This window comes from Giraffa tippelskirchi, chromosome 4, assembly GCF_054371585.1.
Source record: "Giraffa tippelskirchi isolate mGirTip1 chromosome 4, T2T-mGirTip1v1.2.pri, whole genome shotgun sequence".
In the NCBI taxonomy this organism is placed as follows: domain Eukaryota; kingdom Metazoa; phylum Chordata; class Mammalia; order Artiodactyla; family Giraffidae; genus Giraffa; species Giraffa tippelskirchi.
The window spans coordinates 5,626,849-5,653,555 of NC_137278.1; the positions used below are offsets into that span (position 1 = coordinate 5,626,849).

Sequence of the window (26,707 nt, forward strand, 5' to 3'; positions counted from 1 at the left end):
AGAAAGTTGATGGGACGGGGCCTCGCCCCTGGTGTTTCTGAAGGCTGAAAGGGGAGATTAAAGGGCCCCAGCGATCGGCTTCGTTTACTCCTTTCAAGATAGTCATTTCTGGAGCAAGAGCCAGTGAAAGTGAAAGTCTCTCAGTCGTGTCCGACTCTTTGCGACCCCGTGCAGTGGTTAGCCTTTCCCTTCTCCAGGGGATCTTCCCAACCCAGGGATTGAACCCAGGTCTCCCGCATTGCAGGCGGTCTCTTCACCAGCTGAGCCGTGTGTAACTGAATCTTCAAGACGTCCGAGTCACCTAGGGATTATCATTGCCATTCAATTGATGAGGCAACTAGAAGCACAGAGAAGTCAAGAAGATTCCCCGGCTCCCCTCAGTCAAAAAGTGGTGAAGGCCTGATTAGAATTCAGCATGTCTGGATATGCTGATTGCCAACTATTACACAGTCCAAGGGAGAGATTTTTGTAGTGGAATATTATAGACGCTCTAGGACACAGATTCTTATTTGGATCACATGGGTCAGCTCCAGGGGGTGTATTCTGCCGCTTACTATTTGGTTTTCAGCAAACTGCTTATCTCCTCTAAGCCTGCTTCTCATTTTTCAAGCAAGGATGATACAGTAGAACCTTACTCATGGGGTTGCTGTGTGCAGTAAAGGAAGTTCAACGTCTGACAGCCTGGTACACAGATACACTCATTCACTCTGTCACTATATGAGCTAGCTCTTCTGAATTTCCTGAGTGTCAGGACCATCCCCAGAATACACCAGTCAAGACATTGATAAGTTTATCTGTTTTATTTCCAGTCTGTAGAGATGATATCCAGTATCACACACACTCACATGCACACACGCACATACTGCATCCACCTGAACTTGCCCGACACACTCCTTCCTTTTGAATGGCAGGGACAAAGCCATACTTGGCAGCCCCCAAGTTGCTGGTTACATTAGTTAGATTTGGTCTTTCAGAAAGAAGGCAGCTGAACATCTAAGAAGCTGAGCCCTTAGCCAAAGAAGTAAGAGTCCTAGAGCTAATAACCGCAGCCTGAAATACATGCAGACCCTTTCCAGGGACCACTCCTGAGACCCTCTCCCTTCAGGAGCTGAATTCCAAGAAATGATGAAGGAACTGGTGGGGTTTCCCAGGACACTCCCCATCCAATGAGAACACTTCCTGCCCTTTTGAAAAGCTGAGGACACACCCACTTGCTCTCCTCCCTTAAAGAAGCTTCCTGCAGTCTTGTAAAGTGTGTAACCGCTGCAATAAGCCTAGATCGTTCTGCCCTATCTGAATGAGGTACAGATATACTCTGATGAATGGTCAAGGAAGGCATTTCCTTGCTCAGCCTGTCCCAGAAAGGAGAGGCAGTGGGAAGGGGTGGAGACAGATACTTGCTCAGGTAAGGATCTCAAGGGGGGTGGGGGGGGAAGCAGAGGAGGAGATGCGAGGGTGCTGCTGGTGCTGCTGCTGCTAAGTCGCTTCAGTCGTGTCCGACTCTGTGCGACCCCATAGACGGCAGCCCACCAGGCTCCACCGTCTGTGAGATTCTCCAGGCAAGAACACTGGAGTGGGTTGCCGTTTTCTTCTCCAATGCATGAAAGTGAAAAGTGAAAGTGAAGTCACTCAGTCATGTCCGACTCTTCGCTACCCCTTGGACTGCAGCCTCCCAGGCTCCTCCATCCATGGGATTTTCCAGGCAAGAGTACTGGAGTGGGGTGCCGTTGCCTTCTCCGATTTTACATTTACAGGGAGGAATGTTTTGCTGGGGTTTAAACTTCAACTAGGCTTATGCATTTGAAGTACCTCCTTAGACTGAAGATCAGCCAGTCATGGCCAAATAATCTTGTTCCTGAATTGGTCGAGACCAGTGGATTAATCCAACCTGGCCATTTCCCCACCCCCTACCTGCTTCACTTCCTCAAAAACTGCCATCAAGTCAGCTCCTTGGGTCCTTGATTATGGGTCAAAGGAGCCATGGGGAGCTCACGCTGGCTCCAGCCTCCAACAGCCCCCAGACCTTCTCACTTAAGGTTTTTCAAAGGCTTCTACAGGACTCTTGCCGAGTCTTGGGCCCAATTAGGACCCCAGGATTGCAATGCAGTCACCTCATAGCTTCCTCTTTCCCAACATTAATCACCTGGGTCTGAATTCCCCACTAGACTCTAAATTGCATGAGTCTGTCCTTTTCACTATTGGCCCGTAACAGGTGCTTATAAACGTGCAATGGATGAGTGCATCTAAGTCCTGAGTGGGCAGGGGAAGGGACTACAGAATACAGGTGGGGTCAAGGCTGGGGCCCCTGCTGATCCTGCCTCAGAGGCACTAGGAAGGGTGAATCCTGCCCCAGGGCTCTCCCCAAGTGTTGACCTAGGAGACTGCCCCTCCCTGTCCCTTCCCTTGTTTTCATCATTGACTGAGGCTGGCCCAGAGCAGAGATGAGGCAGGGGCAGGGGGTATCTGAACGCCCAGGCCCCAGTCCAGATCCCCCATCTCCAGATAAACCCTTGATCTTGGACAAGGCACTTAATCCCTGTGGTCACCACAGTTTTGTCACCTGTGAACTGAGAGGCCTGCCCCAGCTAACCCACAGGGAGGATCAGAGCTCTAAAACTCTAGTCCATAATAAAAAACACAGGTGACCCTGATCCAATTCCCAGGCTCAAGGTTTTGAGTGATTTGGAAACAGAGCGATGAATCAGAGAGACAGTGGGCACAGCACATGTCAGGACAAAGTAGAGTGGGGGCTTAAAGCTTATAACAGGTTGTCAATAAATATCTGTTGAGTGGCTGAGTGAATGAATGAAGAACGAATGAATGAATGGTGTAAGGAAGGTGTGAAGGCACATGGGGAAGCAGAGTCAGGTTTCAAGCAGATTAGGCAACCTATTTCTCAGCTCCTGGCTTAACAGTGGTGCGCTGCCTCTCTTTGCCATGAGCATTGAAGTCCTCACCCTCCTAGTATATTGCCCTCAACGTCCTCCCTGAAAGGTGGGACTAGACTGAGCTGAACCCCTCCCCAAGGCCCCAGGATCCCCTCTACCTCTGAAACCCCAGCAAGGGTCAGGGGGTGTGGCACCCTCCTGAGCTGCCTGTAAAGGTGTGGCCAGGGGGCAAGATTAGAGGATTCCTCTGGAACCTTCTGGAAGGGCTCAAACTGCCAAGCCCCTCTCCTCATCTCCTTCTGTCACCTCACTGAGAATAAGACAAGGTGTGGACGGGGGGGGGGGGGGGGGGCGGTCAGCCGGGGAGGTGGGACACTGTGTGGTCGGTCACATCCTAGCACACCCAAGAGCCCTGGGACCACAGAGCTGTCTGAGGAGACCCTAATGAGGCCTTATAGCCTTATCCCAACTCCAGGGTCTTCTGAAAGTGGGCTGAGGTCTTCATCAGGGCCAGGCCAGGATGCCAGGACTTAGCTCAGAGGCCTAGAAGGACAAAGAGTGCCAGTTTCAAGTGCGGGAATCAGAGGCTCTGGTCTCCCTGTCTTGGCCCTGTTCCGTCTGGTTTTTGGTTTAATGTCAGCCCTTCTGCACAGGGAGGGGAGACGCAGGGAAAAAGAGAGGGAGGCGATCTGGACTCCCCAACCCAGGGCCCCTTTAAGGCAGATCATTTGTGCTATACAAAGAGATCACTGATTCTGCGGGTAAAAAACAAACACACAACGACCAAACAAAACGAATAAGAGGTCACGATGAGTCACTGAGTCACGAAGGGCGAGATCGGGAGGGAGGAGGAGAGTGGGGAGGGCGGGGCAGGTCCAGGCAGGGGTCCTCAGGGCAGGCTGGCGATGTCTCTCTCTGGAGGGGGCCCGACTGGCTTGGGGCTGCCCTCGTTGGCTTTTCCTTCAAACATCATGACTCTGGTTTGGAAGTGGTGAGAAAAAAAAAGCAGAAAAACAACACAAAACAGGATTAGGACTCTTTTCCTCGTCCAGGGAAAGATCATCCCGGCCCTCACATCTGCAGGGTCCACCACAGAATGCCTTCACATCCTCTCTCCAGGGGGATTGTCCCAGAAGCCTCTGCAGGCAAATGGTCCCATTTTACAGAGGGGAACACTGAGGTGCCAAGGGGCAATGTGACTCAGAGCCACACAGGCAGGATGAGATTCCAGACCTCAGACTTCTGGGTCATGTGCCTCCCCTGACCACGCTGTCTGGAGGAGGCAGGGCTAGTCTGCGCTGTGGTTCTGCTCAAAACCCCTTCAGATCTTCAAAAACCTCCCACTGCTCTGACAGTAAGTCTGGGGAGCAGAGGGTGGGGGTTCAAGGTATAGCCTCAAGAGGGAATCCCAGCCCTACTCCTTCCCATCTGGTGCCACAAGCAAGACACGCAACTCACGGAGGCTCAGTGTATCCAACTAAATGTGATGATGCCAAAAGCGCTTACGTCCTGGAGCTGTTCCAACTGACAGTGTTCTCCTCCCTCTGGACTCACTCCCTGGGTAGGCTCCTTCAGCTCCCTGGCTTTGAATCCCATCCAAAGTTCAATCGTCCACAAAGGGCCTCTGTCTGAACACCAGACCTGCATAGCCAGCTCCCTCCTCAACCTCTCCCCTTGTGTGTCTAGGGGCACTTCCAATGCAATACATCAAAACTGAGCTCAATCCTCTCCTGCCCCCTGCTCTTCTCTCAAAGCAAACTGCACCATCACTCATCACTCAGTCAACTCAGAGCCCAGACCTTACAACCATCAGACTCCTTGTTTTCCTTGTTTTCCTTTAAACTTGGAAGCAACCCTGCCAGCTCTACCTCCAAGATCACTCCTGACTCCAACAGCCCCTGCCCACCTCCATTTCAGCCCCTCCAGGCTGAGCACCTCATTTCTTACTTGCATAAGTGCGTGAGCCTCCTAACGACCTGCCTGCTGCCGCTCTTCCTCCACCACAGTCGGGGAGGCCTTTTAAAAGTCAGCTCCCTGGGACTTCCCTAGTGGTGCAGTGGATGAGAATCCGCCTGCCAATTCAGGGGACACGAATCCATTCCCTTGTTTGGGAAGATTCCACATGCCGCAGGACTACTAAGCCTGGGCTCCACAACTACCGAGCCCATGCTCTAGAGCCCATAAGCTGCAACTCCTGAGCCTGCATGCTGCAACTATTGAAGCCCGTGTGCCTAGAGCCCGTGCTCTGCAACAGGAGAAGCCACTACTGCAACGAAGAGTAGCCCCCACTCACTGCAGCTACAGAAAGCCCACGTGCAGCAACGAAGACCCAGCATAGCCAAAAATAAATAAACAAATAATGCTAAATCAACCATGGACCACAAGGCCCCACACCATCTGGCCCCTGCCCATCTCTGCAGACTCATCCTTCACTCAGTGTCCTCCAGGCACACAGACCTCTGTGCTATTCCTTCAGCATAAAAGCACGGCTCTGCCACGGGGTCTTTGCACGTGCAGCTTCCCCCACCTGGAATGCTTTCCTCTAGATTTTTACGTGGCTCATCTCTTCATATCTCCCTCAGTCAGGGCTCTGGGCAAACGTCACCTTCTCAATGAGATCCTCCCTGCCCACGACCCCCACCTCTTTCTATTCCTCTTGCCCACTTTATTTCTCTGAGTGCTGCACTATTGCAACCTCGTGTTTGGGGTTTTTGTTTTGTTTTTGTCTGTCTCCTGTCATTAGAATATAAGCAGTTCATGGCTCCCCAGCACCAAGCATAGTTCCTGGCACAGAGGTGGTGCTCAATAAATATTTGCTGAATTAATAAATGACAAATCTAAGGAGTCAACATGCAGACTGGGGCCCAATTCAGAGTAAATATCCACTGATCTTAAGTGTCATTTTAATAGCATCATCACTCCTATTGCTACCACCTGGCCTCTCAGGTGTGCTGTGATCTCACCGGAATGGTTTTCCTACCACACCTCCTGATCATCCCGCCCCACACTAAATGCTCTGACCAGCCTGAACCCATGGGCTCGTAAGCAGGTCACCCAGCTTCACTCTTTGTAAAATGAGACAGGTATATTTTACATTGGTACATTTGAAGAAGTTAATCTTACACATATACACCACTGTATATAAAATAGATAAACAACAAGGATTTACTGTGTAGCATAGGGAACTATATTCAATATCTCATAATAACCCCTAATGGAAAAGAATCTGAAAAAAACATAAACATATGTATAACTGGGCTTCCAAGATGGCACTAGTGGTAAAGAACCCGCCTGCCAAAGCAGGAGACCCAAGAGATGTGGGTTCAATCCTTGGGTCGGGAAGATCCCCTGGAGGAGGGCACAGTAACCCAACTCCAGTGTTCTTGCCTGGAGAATCCCATGGACAGAGGAGCCTGGTGGGCTATAGTCCACAGGGTTGCAAAGCGACACGACTGAAGCGACATAGCACGCATGAATGCACGCAAGCACATGTATAACTGAATCACTTTGCTATACACCTGAAACTTACACAATATCATAAATCAACTATGTTTCAATTTTTTTTTAATTAATCTTATAAAATCCAAGCAAGTGTCCTTTACAGTCTGAACAAATACTCTGGGACTCTCCAAGGAATTTCTCTGCTGCTCTCCAGTGGGGAAGTACATGCAAACTGGGATTTTGGTTACCACACACTAGGCGCATGCCATCAGCCAGGTGCTGGACTTGGCTCCTCATATATATTATCTCATTAACCCTCAGGACACCACTTCATTCAAGGTACATATGGTCATCTCTGTCTTATAGGTGAAGGAACTGAGGCTCAGGGGCTGAAAGTAATTTTCCCAAAGTCATTTCAGTAGGAAGAAGTAGCATCAAGAGGAACTTCCCTGATGGTCCAGTGGTTAAGAATCTATCTTCCAGCATAGGGGATATAGGTTCAATCCCTGGTCAGGGAACTAAGAGCCCACATGCCGTGGGGTGACGAAGCCCGCATGCCACAACCAGAGAAGCAACAAAGGACTCTTGTGCTGCAACAAAGACCCACTGTAGCCAAAAAAAAAAAATTTTTTTTTAAGAAGCAGAATTGAAAAAAAAAAAGAAATAGCGTCAAGATTGAACACTATCTCCCTTTTGAGCTGGTTTTTGGCTCTAGATTATGCTCACAACAATCTGTGGGTTAGTAGAGTCATTTTACAAATGAGGAAGCTGAGGGTCAGAAGGTCTCAGCTGTGCATTTATCATCATCGTCATCACCATCACCATTGCTACTTACCGAGCACTGATTTCACTAGGCTCTGCTAAGGGCTCCTTTTGCGGGCAAGGTACTTATTAACACGACCATTTGACAGATGAGAGACATCAGGTTCAGCAAAGTTAAGAACCTTGCCCAGCATGTCAGAGAAGTGAATTACCTCCTGGCCGGGGACTGGCTGAGGTGCCCGAGCCAGGAACCTCTCCACAGACAGCGACTCTGCCTCCCGAGACCCCAGGAGAGGCGAGAGGTACTCACAGCTTAAGGACTGCCGACCGTTTCCCCAGCATCATGTTCACGAAGTCTCGGTAGGAGATGGTGTCACTGACCCCGCCTGTCACCTCCGAGATCATCTTCTTCATCTCCAGGTGGGTCTTGGGGACTCCAAGCTTCTCCATCATCCTCTTCAAAGACATCAGATCTGCCGGAGGAGAAGCAGATTTGTTAAGTAGGGACAGGCTGCCGGGCCGAGTGGGGAAGCTCCTGGGTGGTACCCAAACCCAGAAGAAGCCTGGCAGGATGGCCCCTCCCTGGAGACTGCAGACAACGACTTTTCTCCTCTCGGGAGAGTAAGCCCATCACACCTCCCTGCCCTCTTCAGAGGCAGTATGGACTAGGGGTTAGGGACGTGGGCGTCTAAAGTCAGACCGACTTGGGTTGGAATCCAGCCCTGCTATTCTTGGCTGTGGGACGTGGGGCAAACTACTTAACCTCTCTGAACCTCCTGCCATCAGTGATAAAATAGTCGACGGGATCATGTGGAGTGAGGATGCACCGGACGCCCCTGGCACACAGCTTCTCTCCATTCTATTTTTTCTTTGCTGCTGCCCGAGGTTCGGGTGATCGTGAGCCCCCTGCTCCAGTCACCCAGGAAATCACAGTCCAGTGAGGTGGGATCAGGGAGCCGGCCTGATCCACGCATCGGAAATCGCTTTCCCGGGTGCTGGCTTCCAGTCTCTCCCCCACCTGCCTCTTCCACCCCACAGTCCTGGGCTCCACTTTGCTGGAAGGGAGAGGGGGCCCAGAACAGCCCGCAGAGCAAGAAAGCCAACAAATGAACCAAATTCAAGAAAAACAAGGGAGGCACCCCAAGGAGCTGCTACCTCTGACCTCCTGGCTCCCAATATCTGAGGCAATTTCCTTCAGATTGTTCCATGAACAATGGGTCAGCAAACGGCGGAGTGGGGGTAGGGCAGGGGCCAATTTTAGGGCCAGACCAGCTCCCCGGAGAAGCAGGGTGGGCCACACTGGTGTCAGACCCTGAGGTGCCAGGATGTCCAGGACAGTTCAGTGAAAGCTGGGCAGCGCTGTACAGGAAGGAATGAACCGCTCCCCACACACTGCGGGCCAAACTCTAAATTGGCAAGACCTTTCCGGATGGCAATTTGGCAAGATGCTTCAAAAGCCTTTAACCCAGAACGCCTAATTCCTGAGATTTACTCTAAAGAAATAATCAGCAATGTGGACAGAGATTCACGTACAAAGACATCCTTCACGGGATTATAGGTAAGAGTTAAAACCGGACATCATCTGAATGGGCGATACTAAGGCGTTGGCTGAATAAATTATAGTCCGTTCCCACAATGGAATATTATGCAGCCATTAATTATATTTCAAAAAAAATGAATCATATGTGAAAATACAAACGATATATTATTTTAAAAAAAGGTTCTAAAGTGGTATAAAACTGCTTGTGATTAGAACAAAGAATGGAAGGAAGCTATTTCTGGGAGGTGGGGTTGTGGCGATGTATTTTGTCCCTGTGCTTTGCGGTGATTTCCAAACCATTTTATGGTGATGATGTATTAATTTAATAACCCCCTATTTTTAAAGAGGCTTCCCTGGTGGCTTAGACGGTAAAGAGTCTGCCTACAACGCAGGAGACGTGAGTTCAATCCCTGGGTGGGGAAGATCCCCTGGAGAAGGGAATGGCAACCCACTTCAGTATTCTTGCCTGGAGAATTCCATGGACAGAGGAGCCTGGCGGGCTACAGTCCATGAGGTCGCAAAGAGTCGGACATGACTGAATGATGAACACTTTCACATTTCATTTTTAAAGAAAACAGGATAAAAATATTCAAAAAGAAGAAAAACGAGAGAAGACAGAGGAGGAGGAGAAATGCTGGAAGGAGGGTCCACTAGGAAACCACAGGCTAGTAAGGCAGGGGGACTCTCTGACTTGCCACCCCCGACCCATCAAACAGCCTCCCCTCCCCCTGGCCCAGCACCCCTGGAATCTCACTCACCAATCTCGCCCTCATTGTTCAGGTCAAACTCCATGTACTTCTCTGGAAATCACAGAGCAAAAACTGGCATTAGCAGGGCCCCAGTGACTTCCCTGGGGGGGTAACTGGCTGGGTCTTCAGGGGGCCCACACCAGCCTCCTCACCGCACGTGGGAGGCTCGATGCAAGTCCTGTCATTTTCAGCTGTTGTCTCTGGAGAAAGGGCTCACCCCCACTGCAACCTTTGACAGCAGGCGAGGTGGAACAAGGTGCCAGGGGCCCACTCTGACCTTCTGCCAAGATGGGCAGCTGCTTTCCCCCAGGCCCCCAGCAGTGCGGGCTGGCTGCATCTCAACTGTCTGTGAAGAGACTGAAAAAAATGCCCGGCCCTAGAGAGGCGGATCTGCAGGATTTGGGAAGCAGATCTTGGAGGCAGGAATTGGTGGGTTTTCAGAGCATCTCAGGTGATTCAGATGGGCAGCTGGGTGCAAGAACCTCCAAGCTAAGAAGTCCCCATAGTTCTGACCTTTTGTGGGGGGATCATGGGCACCACTGAGAACCTTATGCTCTTTTGGGACAAATGCCCATGGACCTGCCCTTGACCACAACGTGGCACATATAGTGCCCAGGGGTACCCAGACACTCCCCGCAAACCTCACTACAGACTTGGAGTTTGACCTCCCAGATCAAGGGGTCGGAGGAGTGAGCCTGGTATCTCCTGACAAGGCAGTGTGTGCAGGGAAGTCCTGTGGCCTTGGGCAGGTCGCCCCTGCCACAGGAGGGTGGAACCTTCGGGGTCTCTTCTGCACCGAGCAGCCAGCCTGAGAAAGCCAAGGTCCTCCCAGTGACCCGCAAGGCCCCGTGACCTTCACAAGCGTCTGCCCTCCAGACTCCAGGTCTGCCTCTCCCCCTCGACGCCCCCCATCCCCTCCTGCTCCCCCCAGCAGCATGTTGCGGCTCCTGGCCCATCTCCTACCTGCTCCTGCTCTAGGCTTGCCACCCCTCTGCCTGGAATGTCCTTCCAGGAATTCTCAGGGCCTGTCCTCTTGCTTTTAGGGACCCCCAGCTTTTCTAACTGGGCCCCATCTCCCCTACAAAGCACCTACTATCATCTGACACACTTTCTACTTCCTCGCCCTCTCTTCACCACCCCTCCCCCACGAGGACGCAGGCTCCTTTGGCCAGGGGGCCGCCCTGTGTGGATTCCTTGTGTCCCCAGGTCCCAAATGGCCTGGTGCCTAGTAGGGCTCATAAAATGAGTGAGTGATGTAAAACTTCCACATTCCCTTCACTTCCGAGGTACCTTCCTGTGGCCCCAGGATGGACCCCATCCTACATCCCAATGAGGACCAGGAGCGTGGACCTTAGCCCCCTGGGACTCTATCCCTCCTCTCAGAGCCACCTCTGAAGAGTGACCCTGTTGGTATTCAGGGAGAAGGAAAGAGACTGGCTGCTCTGCGTTGGCACCAGGAGGGGAGGGGCAGAAGGACCGGCCAGGGTGGGAGTGTCTGTGTTCTAGTACTTTTCCTTCTTCCTTCCTTTTTTTGTTTCTTTATAATGTAAAAAGCACCAATTGTGTAATGGGTAACAGCAGGGGCTTTGGAGTAAGACCAATAGGGTTCAAGCTCCAACTCTGCCACAAATGAGCTGTGTGACCCCAGGCAAGTGAGGCCATCTCTCTGAGCCTGAGTTTCTTCATCTGCACCATCTCCTCACGGCTTGGATTGGGCTGAGGCAGGGAGATCTGCAACCCTGGGCGCAAAGTCAGCGCTCAGCACATGCTCAGCCGTTGGTGTCCTGCCTAAAGGATGGCTGAGCTCTAAGCAGTCAGAGGAGCACTGGCCGGCTCTCCGCCCTGGAGCAGCGAGGATGCCCACAATGCCAAGTTCGAGTGGTCCCCCAGTGTGCCCAGGGCTCCCACACCCAGAGTGCATCTCCCGGGCACCAAAGGTGGGTCTATCCGGCTCCTTCTGTGCACGGCTCCTCTTCTTTTGAGCCGCTGGCTGGGAACCAAGCACAGAGCCCAGAACAGAGGGACCTTTCTGCCGCCCCCGCCCCGCGCAGGCTCCTGGGCCCTGTTTTCTTTTCATCCCGTGCTGCTGGGGATTCAATGGGCAGAAACTCTGCCCCCTGCCCCACTGTGGCGACACAAACGTCCATTCTCTGCAGGGGCTCCCGAGACGCTACACCGCGGAGGAGGGGAGGCAAGTGCAGCGACAAAGAGCCGATTGTGTCCTGGGGCCCGGGGGGGGGGGGGGGGGGTGCCGAGCAGGGAGGGCCTGGGCAGCGTGGGCAGGAGCCAACCTGAGCCACGCTGGGCAGCGGAGGGGAGAGAGGGCCAGGGCGGGCTGGGGCCTGTGGGTGAGGAGTGAGGGGCCGGTGTCCCCGGGGCTGGGCACCCCGTCTCACAGTCTGCCTGGAAGAGGGGTGTTCTGGATGAAACAGGGGTGCAGCCAGGCCCCGTGGGTGAGGAACACTATGCATGAGGACAAGGGGGGCCACCCAGCTCTCCTGGGGGCAGGGGGCAGCCAGCCCCAGCTCACCTTTAAAGGCTGCGAGCTTTTCCGGCAGGTTCTCTTCATCACTGTACTTCTGGTCGCAGAGGAACTCCTATGGAGGAAGAGGACAGCGCGGCACAGGCAGTCAGCAGGCAAAGCTCACCAACACACAGGCCCCCTGCCCGGTGCCGCCTCTCCTGCCAGGTGGCCGGGCTTGGCCGACTGGGCGGGAGGCTTCGGGGTTTATCCTGGCCTCCTGTCAACCCTCAGGGGCAGACCTACATGGTCCAGCCCGTGGGTAGGAAGTTTGTTTAGCAGCTGGGGGTGAGGCCCAGCGGTTCTGCTCTGGAAGACAAAACACCTTCAGTCAGCCTCTGAAGTAGGGGCACAGGGACCTGGGCTTCCCCTCTGGGCACCCCAGCTTCAAGTTCCACAAAGCCGTGAGCCTCAAAGGCGAGTCACGTGGTTCTAGCATGAACTTCTTAAGTAGGTGATTCTGAGCCAATTGACCCCTCTTTGAATCTCTCTTGCTTTATCTGCCAAATGGGTGTAACTATCGTTAACTTCTTGTCTGCGAATCCAAGGAGAGTATATATATGAATCTTGGCAGCTCAATAAACAATAGCTGTTATATTATTAATATTATTACTCTCTCTCCAGAGGTCATTTACCCTCTCACCTGTGTCTTCATCTGTAAAACAGGGTCTGCTTTCCCCTCAGATGCTTTGAGAAACTCAAATGAGCCCTTTCAGAACCAGATAGAGTTGAGGGGAGATGGAGTGGGATTAATAATAGTGCCAGAATGAAGCACCTACCCACACATTGACTCTGGATCTCCTGGTGGGCCCAGGAGGTAGCTCTAACTACTATTCTCATTTTACAGATGTGGAAACTGAGGCTCACAGAGCCAGAGCTTCACCTCAGCTCTGTCTGACTTAGAGCATGCATCTTTAAATCCAACACTTAAAAATGGGCAGTGAGTAGGTATTCATCCGACTTTAAAACAAAAACTAACAATTAGCACATGCTAGGCTGGGCACCGTGGCAGGTGTCTTACTTGAAACTGAAAGTGTTGGCTGTCCAGTCATGTCCGACTCTTTGTGACCCCATGGTCTGTAGCCCGCCAGGCTCCTCTGTCCATGAGATTCTCCAGACAAGAATACTGGAGTGGGTTGCCATTGCCTTCTCCAGGGGATCTTCCTGACCCAGGGATCGAACTCAGGTCTCCTGTGTCTTACCTCCCTCGTTGCTTATCTTCAAGTGGCCCTAGAACCTGCATTCAGATGAGGAAGCAGAAGGTGTGCTCCCATTGCAGCACCAGAGTTTGCAGAATTTCCCCTCTACTTCCCTGGACCTTGCTTTTCTCACTGAGCCACGTGGACATGGCTGTGACTCCATTCTTTCATTATTTCAACAGTTTTTGAGGGACCACAGGATACACTGCTCTTTCTAGGTATCCTGGGAGCAGGTGAGACCGAGGAGGGTAAGACAAGGTCCTTATCATAAAATTATAGGAAGTCCCTGTTTAAAATGATGTTAGAGGACTTCCCTGGCAGTCCAGTGGTTAGGACTCCATGCATCCACTGCAGAGGGCTCGGGTTCAATCCCTGTTCAAACACGTGGCCAAAAACATTAAAATAAAGTAAAATATTAAATATTACCTAGGTCTAACTAATACACAGTTTGAAGCTCCCCTCTGCTCTTCCCTGATCCAATTTCTCTCCCTTCCCAGAGGTAATCATGATACTGAACTTGGGTGTCTACCATTCTCTTGAATGGTTTTCCTGTTATGACTAGGCCAACTACTATTGAAAAATACATCTTACAAGTTAATTTGGAGGAGTTTACAAAATTCTAATTCTAAATTTTGGAACATCCCATATAAATATATATTTGTAGTTCAATAAGTGATCTTTTAAGTGAAAAAAAATTATCTGGGTCAATCACACAACCTGTTTTTTATAATTCCTGCTGTCATTTCCCACTAAATGATGACCAAGTCTATACTTACACATCTCCTAGGACAGGGAACTCACTACCTCTCCAGTCAGTCTTTGTAAATGGAATGTAGAGTGGGAGAATGACAAGCACCTTAGGATAAAGCTCTCTGGGTTTACTAGCTGTGAAATGGGCACACAGGTGCCCACCTCCTCAGGCACCTACCGCTCAGTGGAAACAATCCTCTGCGAGCAGTTAGCACCAGGCCCGAACGTCCCTGCTCAGTAAACAACAGGTACAACTCTGTGTGGGGCAGCATCTGATCCCTTCGAGGGTTCAAGTTCCTCCCCACTAACTCAGAACCCTTTGACAGAGTAGGAGGCACCCCCCAGCCCCCTGCCAATCTGGCTTCTCTCGCTGGGTCAGGGGGCCTCTGATTGCCCCTTTGCTTTTGGCAGGCACTATGCGATCTCCTTCAGTCCTCATAGCCACCATTACTTGAGTTTACAGATCAGAAAAGGACCAAGGAGGTCAGCATATATTACACGTCCAAGGTCCCCAGGCACGGCGGAAGCTCAAGGTTGGTTTGGAACCTGCATCTATCAGACCCCAGGGCCCGTGGCTCCAGCAGCTGAGTAGGTGGAGGGCAGCCCCAGGGCCCAAGGGGTCCAGCTGGCTCAGCTGTAGCCTCACTCGGAGCCTCATTACCATGCACCATGCACAGCCTTGCCTGCACTTGGCTCTGCTGAGCTGGAACCTTCCCCTGCAGCCTGGGAGACTGCCCTCCTGTCGGCTGGCTCTGTCTGTCCATCCCTTCCTCTTGGCTTCCTCTCGTAGCTCTAGCTCTTCTCCCCTGCTGCCCCCACCCCCATTCTCTGACCAAAAGCAGGACAATTAAGTCTTGTCTGTGACCCTCCACCAACCAGGCACCTCCCGGGGTCACAGATGCCACATCTGTCTGGCGGAGGTACAAACCAGCCAGGGGTTCCCAGTCTCTGGGGTAAAGCAGAAACATTAAAAAAACAAAAAAACGGGGGGAAGTGCGAATATAGGGCATCCAAGATTTTATTTTGCCAAGTCAAGTCTTTAAACAATGACCATTGATGGTTGCAATGAGTTCAGAAAAGGATATTTCGTAAAAGTAGGAAGTTCACAATCTCTGAATTTTTAAGTGGAATCCATTCAGGCTACTTGCCACATTGTGCCTGTGTTCCCCTCACTTGATCATGTTAGGAACTAGAAAGCCTTCCTGGGAAAGCACAAGAGCACAGGCAAAGCCCAACATCTGACATCCTCTGGGGAGAGACCTGGGGGCCCTCCGAGCTCCCCTGTTCTTTCTGGTTGACCAGAAATCTTGCACCAACCTGGAGCCTGTCTGTAATATATGTTGACCACCTCTGAAACAGGAGGGAAGGGGCTAGGGGATGACTTTAAAAGAATGACACAGCCTGAGGACACAAAATACACTGATTAGAACCAAATAGGTCCAAGATGGTGGCTGAGTGAACTTCTACACTAGACCTTGAGCCTCAGCTTTAAAGGTCAAAAAGTGGGCGGTGGCCCAATTCCTGGAAATCCCCACCCCTTCCCCAAAATAGCTGAAATACTCCTCCCACTCATTAGCCTATGAAATTACCCAGCTCTATAAAAACTGACAACCCCAGTACCCTGCCGCAGCTCTCGCCCTCTGAGATGGCCCACACTCTGTCCCTCGAGTGTGTTTCTAAGTAAATCCACTTCTTACCTATCACTTTGTCTCTCACTGAATTTTTTCTGTGATGAGACATGGAGAACCTGAGCTTCATTAAGTCCTGAGACCAGGTGTGTGATCTTGGCTAAAAGACTGTGGGTTCGAGACCCAGTCAGTCTGAAGACTTCACCTCTATGGATTCCAGACAGATGGGGTTCAAGGGGTAGGACTCTGTCCCAGGTCTTGGAAACAAATCAGACACAAATGCAAGAGCTCAGCCTGAACTGTGGGGTGGTTAATAGCCACACCCCTCCCTGGACCTGACCCTGGGCCAGGCTCTCAGCAGGCAGCCCTAGGTGTCCAAGATTATTGTCTGTTCACTGATAAAGCCAATTTCCTCCTTAGCACTGGTCACCATCTCACGTGCTATTCCATGTCTGCCCTCTACTTCCCAGCCCTCACCACCAGGGTGGGTGCCTCAGCTGTCCTGCCTCCTTTCTCTGCTCCCCCATGCCAGATGCGCTCCCATCATGGGACTTGGGGGGCACACAGCTGCATGTCACCTCCTTCTGGTCTTTACTCAACTGTCACCCTCTCAATGCCACACAGCCTCCTGGAGGCCCTGCCCCCACTTCCAATCCACCTTAAGATAACATCTTGCATTCCAGGGTGAGTTATCTCTTAACACAATTTACAGTGTAATTGCTTATTAAGGGTGTTGTCCATTATCTATCTGCCCCTGCTGGGTTCTACTCTGTAGGTGCTCACTCATTACTGGGTTGGCCAAAAAGTGGTTTCCTGTAATAAGAATTTTTTGGCCAATATTTGCAGGAAGGGTCAATGAACTGAGACTCAGGGAGGATCAACAACTTGCTCATCAAGGTAACCTTTTCATACTGTTCACGAGGTTCTCAAGGCAAGAATGCTACAGTGGTTTGCCATTCCCTTCTCTAGCTATGAGAGGCCTAGACAGTATATTAAAAAGCAGAGCCCTCACTTTGCCAACAAAGTCCGTCTAGTCAAAGCTATGGCTTTTTCAGTAGTCATGTATGGGTGTGAGAGTTGGACCATAAAGAAGGCTGAGCACCGAAGAATTGATGCTTTCGAACTATGGTACTGGAGAAGACCCTTGAGAGTCCCTTGGACTGCAAGGAGATCAAACCAGTCAATCCTGAAGGAAATCAGTCCTGAAGAGTCATTGGAAGGACCGATGCTGAAGCTGAAGCTCTAATACTTTGGCTACCTGATGCGAAAAGCCGACTCATTGGAAAAGACTCTGATGCTGGGAAAGAATGAGGGCAGGAGGAGAAGGGGTGACAGAGGATGAGATGGGTGTATGGCATAGACTCAATGGACATGAGTTTGAGCAAACCCTGGGAGATGGTGGAGGACAGGGAAGCCTTGAGTGCTGCAGTATGTGGGGTCGCAAAGAGTCGGACATGACTTTACGACTGAACAACATCAAGGCAGCACAGCTAGCAAGTGGCTGAGCTGGGATTAAACTCCACAGTAGAGGCTCGGGCTCCCTCCCTGCACAGAGGTGAGGAGCAGAAGGAAGGAAGCGGCAGTGGGTGTTGGAAGAATGCTATGAGAAGGCAGGTCCTTGGTAACAGGTTCTAGGAGGATGTGTTCACTGTCTCTGCCCCACGGATGCCTAGCACCCGGCAATTCCCAGCATATAGTAGGTGCTCAATAAATGTGAGCATTGAGTGAACAAGGAGGATTGCATTCAGCCGAGGAAGACTTTCTCCACCCTCCCTCCTGAAATGGAAAAGGCAGCTTTGCAAAAGCATGTTTATGCATATGACAGAGGCTGGAGAGGACTGAGATTGGAGTGACAGTTTCCCTCTGAGGCAACAGTGACAAATGCTTGAGCCATAAGGCAACTATGGGTGGGAGAGGCAGCTGACCTGTTTATGGGTGGGTGGACAGCCCATGCTGACCTCGGGCTTGGGGCAGCTGTGTGGACCATGCCTTTGGCAGGGGAGCGGGGAGGCGGAAAGGCCGGAGGCAGGAACGGGAGCTCTACTGGCTGGGCTGCCAGCTCCCACCCCACCTTGGAGTTTTGGATTCCTGGTCCCTGCTCATGCACAGCCCACAGCTTCCTCCTTCCAGGCTCCTTCCCCCACATCCTTGCCCAGCCTCAGGGCACAGCCATGCCCACTGGGTGGGTACCTTCTCCAGACCCCAGCAGCCCCTGCCCTAGCTCTGGGTCCCCAGGCGGAGGAGATGGAACTAGAAGGTCACCTTAGATGTTTGAAGAAAAATAAAAACAGAAACTGGAGAAGGAAATGGCAACCCACTCCAGTACTCTTGCCTGGAGAATCCCGTGGACAGAGGAGCCTGGTAGGCTGCCGACTATGGGGTCGCACAGAGTCAGACACGACTGAAGCGACTTAGCATGCATGCATGCCTTGGAGAAGGAACTAGCAGCAGCAACAGCCAGCATTCTTGCCTGGAGAATTTCCATGGACAGAGGAGCCTAGAGGGCTATAGTCCATGGGGTCGCAAGAGTCAGACATGACTTAGCAACTAAACCACCACCACCAGAAACAGAAACGAGAGAGCAAGCTGGAGTCAGAACGCCTCAGTTTGAACACACGGAGGGCCGTGGGGAAATGACTTCATCTGTCTGGGCCTCAGTTTCCTCATCTCTGCATGCTCAGTCACTCAGTCGTGTCCGACTCTTTGCGACCCCAAGGACTGCAGCCCGCCAGGCTCCTCCGTCCATGGGATTCTCCAGACGAGAATACTGGAGTGGGGTACCATTCCCTTCTCTGGGGGATCCTACCGACCCAGGGATCGAACCCAAGTTTCCTGCTTGGCAGGCGAATTCTTTATCACTGTGCCACCTGGGAAGGATAAAAATAGTTACCTCATAGGCTTGTCCTAAGTATTATAGTAGGTAGGTAAATATACCTAAAGTGCTTAACTCAATGCCTGGCACTTGGTAAACGTTATATAAATGTTAGCGATTTATTATTATCCTGGCATGCTGCAGTTCATGGGGTTGCACGATTTAGTTACTGAACAACAATTTGTTATATTATTATCATTTAACGTTTCTATACATTCAATGCTCTTATAACCCCCAGCTCATCATCCAGACCATCATCGACTATTAAACAGATTAGGAAGGAAACCCCCTCCCCCAATTCAGGCTGGTTATGGTTGCCCTTTCCCCTCTCTGGGTGTCCCCATCTACCAGATAAGACAACAGAAGTCCAAAGAGATTGCTCAGCTTACTCAAGATCACAGTGTTTTCACAATTCAAGGTCTATCTGCCTTCACCATCCCAGCTCCCTCCCTGCCCCTAACAAGGCCTGGTCACGGGTTTCCGGGCAAAGAAGGTCAATACTGGGACTTGGGCAGTATTTCCTCTTGGGCGGCTACAGAAAGAGGTTATTCCAGAGGCCAGGGAAACACTCCATAGCCCTCTAGGTGGGTGAGGAAGGGCATCTGTGCAGACGGTTCATTCTAGTCCCATCCCCCACTCCAACCCACTGTCCCCACAGACCAGTTTTTCAGGCTGCAGAAACTGCTGTCAGGGCATCCAGGTATGAGGGGTTCAGGGGCCCCCTGGGCTCTGAGAGTAGCCAGTCTAGAGCCCTTGGGGGCCTGGTCAGTTCCTAACAAAGAACCAGGAAATGCAAGCTGGAAAGAGCCTGGGGTCGAAAACAAGAAGCCATAAGCCAGGAGGTCACTGCCCATGGGCTGGACCCCTGGAGGTGGCAGAGCTGCTCGGACATGCACCCAGTCACAGAATCCAGACGGGACTCCTCAGAGATCCAGCTAGTCCTCTTTGTCAATAGCTGGGGAGAAACTGAGGCCTCAGAGGGCAAGGTCTTGACCAAACCATCTTCTATCCAGCAAGTGCAGGGCATGCTCGGCAGAGGGATGGGGAAGGGAGCTTGACTTGGATTGCCTGGGCTCAAATCCCAGTTCCAGCACTTACTAGCTCTGTGGCCCAGGGCAACTTGCTTTACAACTCTGGGCCTCAGTTTCCTCATCTGTGAAATGGAACCATAATAACAGACCCTCCTCACTGGATTGGTATAAAGATTAAATGAGTGAACTGCATAGAAAGAACCTCACTTCTACTATACTTACTATGTGTGTGCTTAGTCACTCAGTCATGTCCGATTCTTTGTGAACCTCATGGACTGTGGCTCCCCAGGCTCCTCTGTCCGTGGGATTCTCCAGGTAAGAATACTGGAGTGCGTTGCCATTCCCTTCTCCAGGGGATCTTTCCGACCCAGGGACTGAACCTGAGTCTCCTGTATTGCAGGCGGGTTCTTTACTGTCTGAGCCACCAAGGAAGCCCAGTATACTTACTAAGGGTTAGCAGTTATCACTGTGTGTTTGGATCACCCAAACTCAGGCCACACGAAGAGACAACTGTGCGTGGCGGAAGAGCAGAGAAGAGGCCCACCCACGACTCTGTCTCACATTGTGCCACCAAGTCCTCCTGGTGAGTCTTGACCCCTCGGTCACTCCTCCTCCAGGGCAAACTTGGCTTTGTCCTTGGATACCAGGCTGAGCTGGTAGTAATGGGCCATCCATGGAGGACAGAGTGCACCCATCTCAGACCCCAGGGATGGTGCCCACAGCTGCATGGGCTCACTGCTGCCTCTCTTGGTCATCTACACCCTCTGATGCACACCAGTCTCCCCTCACCCTCTGAGAGCTCATGCTCCGAAGGGGCTGTTTCCCGAACCAGCAGGGGTTTGCAGCCCCAGAATGCTGTGTCCTGGCCTCCGGATCCTTGCCATCTGCCTGTCCCACCCCCCCACCCCACGTAACTCCCTTTCTGGGCTGGTACCTCTAGCACTTGCTCCTGGATGCTCACTCCCGGCCCTCCAGGCGTGTCTTTATGTATTAGCTGCAGCAGAATCTTAGGGCAGGCAGATATCACCATCTTGGAGGCCATCCAAGGGGCCAGCGGCCGAAGCCCTGGGCGAAAACCCCAAGGACAGGTGGCACCGTGCCTGGCCCTGTGGCCTCTGACGCATGCCGCAGGCTCTTAAAGGGCCAGGGCCAGGCCACAGATGCTGGGCCTGGGGCCTGGCGTGTAGCAGGCGCCTGTAATGTGCACCCACGAGGACAACAGGCTCACATTCCCCACGGCGGCTCTGGGGCCTCATCCGGACACGGTGTGCTCGCCAACAGATGGGGCAGCTGGATAAAAACACCCCACTGACTGCCTGAATGGAGCAGACCCTGAAGAAATTCCATCTCCGGCTTCCTGTGACATGGCCACTCTGAGGTCGAGAGGGGCAGGACCTGCAGGGACACTGAATCCTCAGAGGCTCACATGGTTGCTTATCACCATCTCCCCTATAATATATTAAGGAACAGCAAGAGAGACGGGTGCCCAGTGATGCCAGCTGGGCATTCACCTTGGTAGGGGACAAGGTAGCACTGCCAGTCCACAGGGCAAGAGACACACCTGTGCAGTGCCAGGTCAGGGCTCAGAGGTCTCCTGCTGCTGGGAGAAGCACCCCCTGGGCAGAGCTACCCGGCCTGCTGTGCCCAGTTCTTCCTGGCGCAGGTGGCACATGGGCTCTGAATAACCATCAGGCCCCGAAATGCTAGAGGAAATGCCAAGTGCCCTTCATTCGACCCCGGAGGGCTGAGAGGGCGGGATGCCAGCCAGAGATCCTTAGCCACATAAGCAAGAGAGCCCTGTGTCATAGTGAGGCCACGGCCACCCGGTGGACAGGGGCCAGGCCGAGCCATGGGGAGCGTCCAGAGACAGAATCCCGGCTCTGTCACTTCCCGGCTGGGTGACTTTGGGCAGGTGACTTCACCTGGCTGAGCCTCTGTTTCCTCATCTCTAAAATGGGTGGCTGAGTAATCCTTGTCTCACGAGGATGTTTACAGACTCTTGATGAGCATCCACCTAACCCTGCTGAGAGGAGTCGGTGAGATGAGGCACCAGGCCTGGAGCAAAAGCACAATGCAAGCTATTTTGTAAACGAGCCTCCCCGCCTCTGGCTGGTGCAAGCCGCAGCTCTCCCCACCCTCCAGGCTCCTCCTGCTCCTTCCCACGGCCAAGGACACTTTGAGGGGCACCCCCCCAGTCCCACAGCTTCCCTCGGTTCCTGCAAGAAGCTGGAGAGAATCTGTCCTGTTGCCATATAAGGCCGGGTCTGGCTGACCCGGGGTCACCTGCCATGCCATCAGGGCGCAGGGAATGTCAGCTATGTAGGGGGGTAGGAGGTCCTGCCAGCTCCAGTGGTACCGAGAATGCGCATGCGCAAGCACACACATACAGACACACACAGACACACGCACAGACATACATACACACACATACACAGACACACAGAGACATACACGCACACACACACACATAGACGTACACACAGACACACACATAGATACACAGACATACACACACAGACACAGACACACACATAGACATACACACACCGATATACACATACACACACACAGAGACATACACACACACACACATAGATACACAGACATACACACACATAAACATACACAGAGACACACAGAGACACACATAGACACACACACCAATACACACACAGACATACACACACACAGAGACATACACACACACAGACACACACATAGACATACACGCAGACACACACACAGATATACACACACACACACAGACATACAGACACACACACAGACACAGCACGGGGGGGTGTGCCCACAAGGGAGCCCCAGTCAAGCTCAGAGATCGAAAGAAAAGGCTGGGGTCAAGTGTGGCTACTTGTGTGTGTGTGCATGCTCAGTTGCTTCAGTCGTGTCCGACTCTGCGCAACCCTATGGAGGAGCCCACCAGGCTCCTCTGTCCATGGGATTGTCCAGGCAAGAATACTGGAGTGGATTGTCGTTCCCTCCTCCAGGGGATCTTCCCAATCCAGGGATTGAACCCGCATCTCCTGCATTCCAGGTGGATTCTTTACCCTCTCAGCCACCTGGGAAGACTCGTGTGGCTGTTTAAACCCAGGTAGTATATTCAGCCCCTCTGAGTCTCGCCTCGTGCAATATGGGAACAGACACTCGCAGAGTTGGAGTGAGCATCCAGCAAGATAATGTCCCAAGTACGCCTGGCATACTGCCCAGCACACACCAAGTGCGCAGAAAATGACAGCAAAAACTAGAGTGAAACCCAAAAAAAAGTGCATTTTCATACAGCTCCACCAGGATCTCTGGGTCCACCCAAGTCTCCTTTTCTTTTGACTCCTGAATCCCTTATAATAACAATAGCCAAGATTGAGCTACCCTGCTGCCCTCTGAAAACTGGCCCATCCCAGGGAGGAGAAAGGCCACAGAGAAACTGTTGGCCCAGAGAAGCCCCCAGAGCTCGTTGCCAGGCTGGGCTCTGCCCCAGGCAGCAGGCACAGCGATGCCCAAACACATGCAGTGAGTCATGAAGCCCCGACCTTCATGCCTTCTAGCTTCCAAAGGGCCACTGGGCAGCTGCTCAGCCCAGCCCCCCAAAAGCCCCACTTCAGTGGAGCAATGAAGCTGCACCCCAAAGGCAGGCAATCTGGGCTGCCAATATGGTTCCCCGACGCATTGGAAAAGACCCTGATGGGGGGAAAGACTGAGGGCAGGAGGAGAAGGGGGTGACAGAGGATGAGATGGTTGGACGGTGTCACCAACTCAATGGACTTGAGTTTGAGCAAAACTCCGGGAGATAGTGAAGGACGGGGAAGCTTGGCGTGCTGCCTTCCATGAGGTCATAAAGAGTCAGACACAACTGAGCGACTGAACAACAGTAAGAATCCATCCACCCTAGGGAACTTCCACCATGACCATGGCCATGTGTGAAACTGACTCAGACCCTCAAACACAGTGACTCCCCGAGAGTCTGCAAGGAGCTTCAGTCTGATCATCTCTAGTGACAATTGTTGTAGGGACTTGGAGCAGAGCAGGCGTCTCTGCTCCCAGTTCAGGAAGGAGAAGATAAGATTCTGCCTGACAAAGGGGTCCGGTTCAGGCTGAACAGCCAGCCTATCTCAGACCTTGCCCCTGGTTCCCACTCCCGCACCTTGAAGTCCCAAACAAACCAATGACAACAATCAAGACAGCAGGCCGCTCTCCTGTGTACTCTACGTAGATTATCTCAGCTGAAAAATCACAACAAACATATTACGATTATCTCAAGCAGCTTGCCCAAGGTCACAGAGCCAGTGAACACCCCCGTCCACCCAGGACTCTAAACTGTGGTGGGACAACCTTGCTGCTGTGGTGGGGAACAGCTCAAGCTTCTGGTTTGATCCTGGCACCTCCTTCCTCGGGAGTCCAGAGCCTAGATCCCAGCAGCCCAGTCTGGGCTCACACAGTGGATCTCAGAATAGCATCCAGGCAGAGAAAGGACACTAGACCAGATGTTCTGCCACTGGCTTCTGTGTAGCCATGGCCTTCTCTGGGCATTGGGGTCCCGAGGTGGTTAGACATAGCCCTCTCTTGTTCACCACCCCTAATCTCAGTGCTGTCCAGACTGGCCCCTGAGAGCCACAGTCCCTCCCCTTTCTGAGCCAAGTCAGCACACCTCCCAAAACAGCCCTGTAGCCTCACCCCCAGCCCACACAGTAGCCCCATCCACCAAGGGCAGGGTTGGCACGGAAAGTCCCACACACTCTCAGCTCCGCTGGTCTGTCCAACTATAGTCACCTCTCCCCCATCTCCAGCTGTCTCTGGCTCAGGGTCCTCTGGCTGTGGGTGGATTCAACTGGCTTGGAACCCGGCCGGCTGAGTGGCCCAGGGGGCTGTATGAGGTCAGGGTTCCAGGCTCCCGTCCAGAGGGCAAAAGCAGCCAACACCAAGGCTGGGCCAGCTGCAGAGGGACCTGGGAGGGAGCCCAGCAGCCTGGACCCCTGAGAGTCCCAGCCAGACAGACATCCAGGTCCGGATGTCCAGTTGCGCTCAAGAAGGCACCAAGAGGCCAGGTGTAGGATGATGATGAGGGAGCCAGAGTTTAACCTGGCGGGACCCTGGGGTCTCCAGAGCCCTCCATGGGTTTCCTACAGCCAGTGGAATGAAACCAGGCAGGCTGCCTAGTTCTAGACAGTCCATGAAAATCAAGGAGAGAATCAGGACTGCAACCCCAGGCGAAAGTTAATATTACATTTGTGCCACAGCTCTTGGACCCACTCCACACGGCCTCCCCCCAGGACCCCGCCGACCCTCACCACTTTCCACTTGGGGACTCTGAGCTGCACTCGGATCTTGGGTGCCCAGCAGCCCAAGGGAACCGGCAAGGGGAATGTCCAGCCTTGTTTCAGGGGGCATGACTCTGCCACCAGTTAGAAGCCTGGGACATTCTCCTGAAGAAGTCATCTGAGTATCACCCATGGAGGTCTTCTCTCCTGCCGGGCCAGGTACTGGACCAATCATAAGACATGCCTTCCCTTACTGAGCCCTTTCGGGGACCCAGGCTCTGTGAGGAGAGGTCCTTGCTAGGGACCACAGAACTGGTACATGATGGAGACCAGATCTGAGCCCAGGTCTTGTAGTGCTGCCTTTGAGTTCTGACCAATCCAGGCAGGCCCTGACAGTTTTCCCTTTCTTCTAGAGTTTAAATGTAGTCTTCAAGCAAAGGTCTAAAACGTCCCATTGTGTGTCTGGCAAGAGCGGGAAGGATTTCTTTATAGAAATCCACCAGGATCAGGATCAAAAGCATCAAGTCTCTAAGGCAACCTTTCCTAAAAGCGCTGGAGAAGGAGTTGTGGGAGTGGGGGAACCAGGCGGGAGGCCAACATTTTCTGAGGGGCGAGAGCGCTGGCCTGTGAGTCTGGAGCCCGGGGTTCTAACAGCAGCCTGACTCAGACTTGCTGTGCCACCTTGGGCGGCTACCTCACCTCTCTGAGCCTCTTTTCCCTCCGTTGCTGTAAAACAGGGGACAACTCAGACATCGGGGGGCCCTTCCAGTGCCAAGTCCCTGCAGCGGATCCCAGGCCAGCTCCAGCAGGGTTGGGGGGGAGGGCCGGGGCGGGTGAGCCAGGCTGGCATCAGAGCTCCAGAGCGGGCCTCACCTCCCTAGTCTGAGAGGAACAACTTGCAACCCGAGACCAGAAGGAGGTGGCGGGGGGGGGGGGGGGGGGGCCGGGGTGGGGCTGGAGAGGGACCTACCTGGAGGCGCGGGGGACAGTGCCGGAGGGAAGAAATTGGGGAAAGCCCGGGAGAAGGAGAGTGTGTGTGGGGGGGTGATTTTGCAGGCAGCACAGCCTCGCAGACGGAGGTGGGACCCACTCCACAAGGCGCTGGGAGATTTGGGGGCGACTGGCAAGCTGCCCTCGGCGGCAGCGTGGAGCTGGAAAAGCGAAGGCAGCGGCGTGCGCTTACCCGGTTGATCTCGGCCAGCCTCCTCTCCTGCCGGGCTTTGAGCAAACCGAAGGCTTTCCCTCCTGGAGGAGACAAAGAGGCGGCCGGGGAAGCCAAGGGGGTCTCTCTCCGGGCCGCGCGCCCTCGGCCCGCGCCCACTCCCCGCGCGCCGCAGACCCCACCGAGCGCCCCGCGCGCACAGGTGGCGGGCGGGGGCCACCGGGCGCGGGCCGGGGGGGCGCGGGCCGGCGGGCCAGGGGCCGGGCCAGGGGCGCGGGACGGCTGGGGGACCGCGATGCCTACCTTGGAACCTGTTGCTGAGCGCGACCGACATGGTGAGCGCCCGGGTCCCGCCGGCTCGGGGCTTCGCGGCAGCGAACGAGGGACGAGGAGGAGGGGCGGGCGCCTGGTCCGAGCTCGCGCGGCGTGTGGCGGCGGGACCGAGGGGCGGAGGATGGCGCGGGCGGCGGGACACTCCCCTCTCCCCTCCCTTCCCGCCCGGCCCGCCCCGCTTCCCCTCCCCTCCGCTCACCGCCGCCGGCATCAAAGCGGCTATTATGCGGGACGCGGAGCCCGCCGGCCGGACCCTCTGCTGGAGGACGCGGAAAATGCACCGCGCGGGGGCCGCCCGGGAGCGCCTCCTTCTCGCTTCGTCCCTAGGATCTCTTCCTGTCCGTTCCCGCTCGGGCCACGGTTTCCCGTTAAACAGACGGGGACGACCTTAGTACTCACTTCGTGGAATGACTCTGAGGATCCATCCAATGCAGGTCCCAGTTGCCGGGAGTTGAACTCTCCTTTCGCCTTTTGCGCAGCACGTACTTTCAGAAAGGCAGGCCCACCACGTTCCCAACCTTTCCTCTTAACTCTTGAAAGATGTACACGCTTGCAGCTTGC

The 26,707-nt window shown here is 53.3% G+C and overlaps 1 protein-coding gene across 4 annotated transcripts; it reads right to left on the reverse strand.

Annotated features, from left to right (window-relative positions):
- Positions 1-785: 785 nt before the first annotated feature.
- AIF1L (allograft inflammatory factor 1 like) lies at positions 786-26,246 on the reverse strand. 4 transcript variants are annotated; one of them, XM_081594764.1, is made up of 6 exons: positions 26,117-26,246; positions 25,835-25,896; positions 11,911-11,977; positions 9,390-9,431; positions 7,402-7,564; positions 786-3,865 (listed from the first exon to the last, which is right to left on the reverse strand). In XM_081594764.1, exons 1-6 carry the CDS (start codon positions 26,145-26,147, stop codon positions 3,778-3,780), a joined length of 453 nt encoding a protein of 150 aa, XP_081450890.1. In that variant the 5' UTR covers positions 26,148-26,246; the 3' UTR covers positions 786-3,777. The 4 variants fall into 4 exon arrangements, with proteins under 4 accessions (XP_081450890.1, XP_081450894.1, XP_081450892.1 ...); XM_081594768.1 differs by lacking the exon at positions 25,835-25,896; XM_081594766.1 differs by lacking the exons at positions 25,835-25,896; positions 26,117-26,246 and adding an exon at positions 20,316-20,423.
- Between the last annotated feature and the right edge of the window lie 461 nt (positions 26,247-26,707).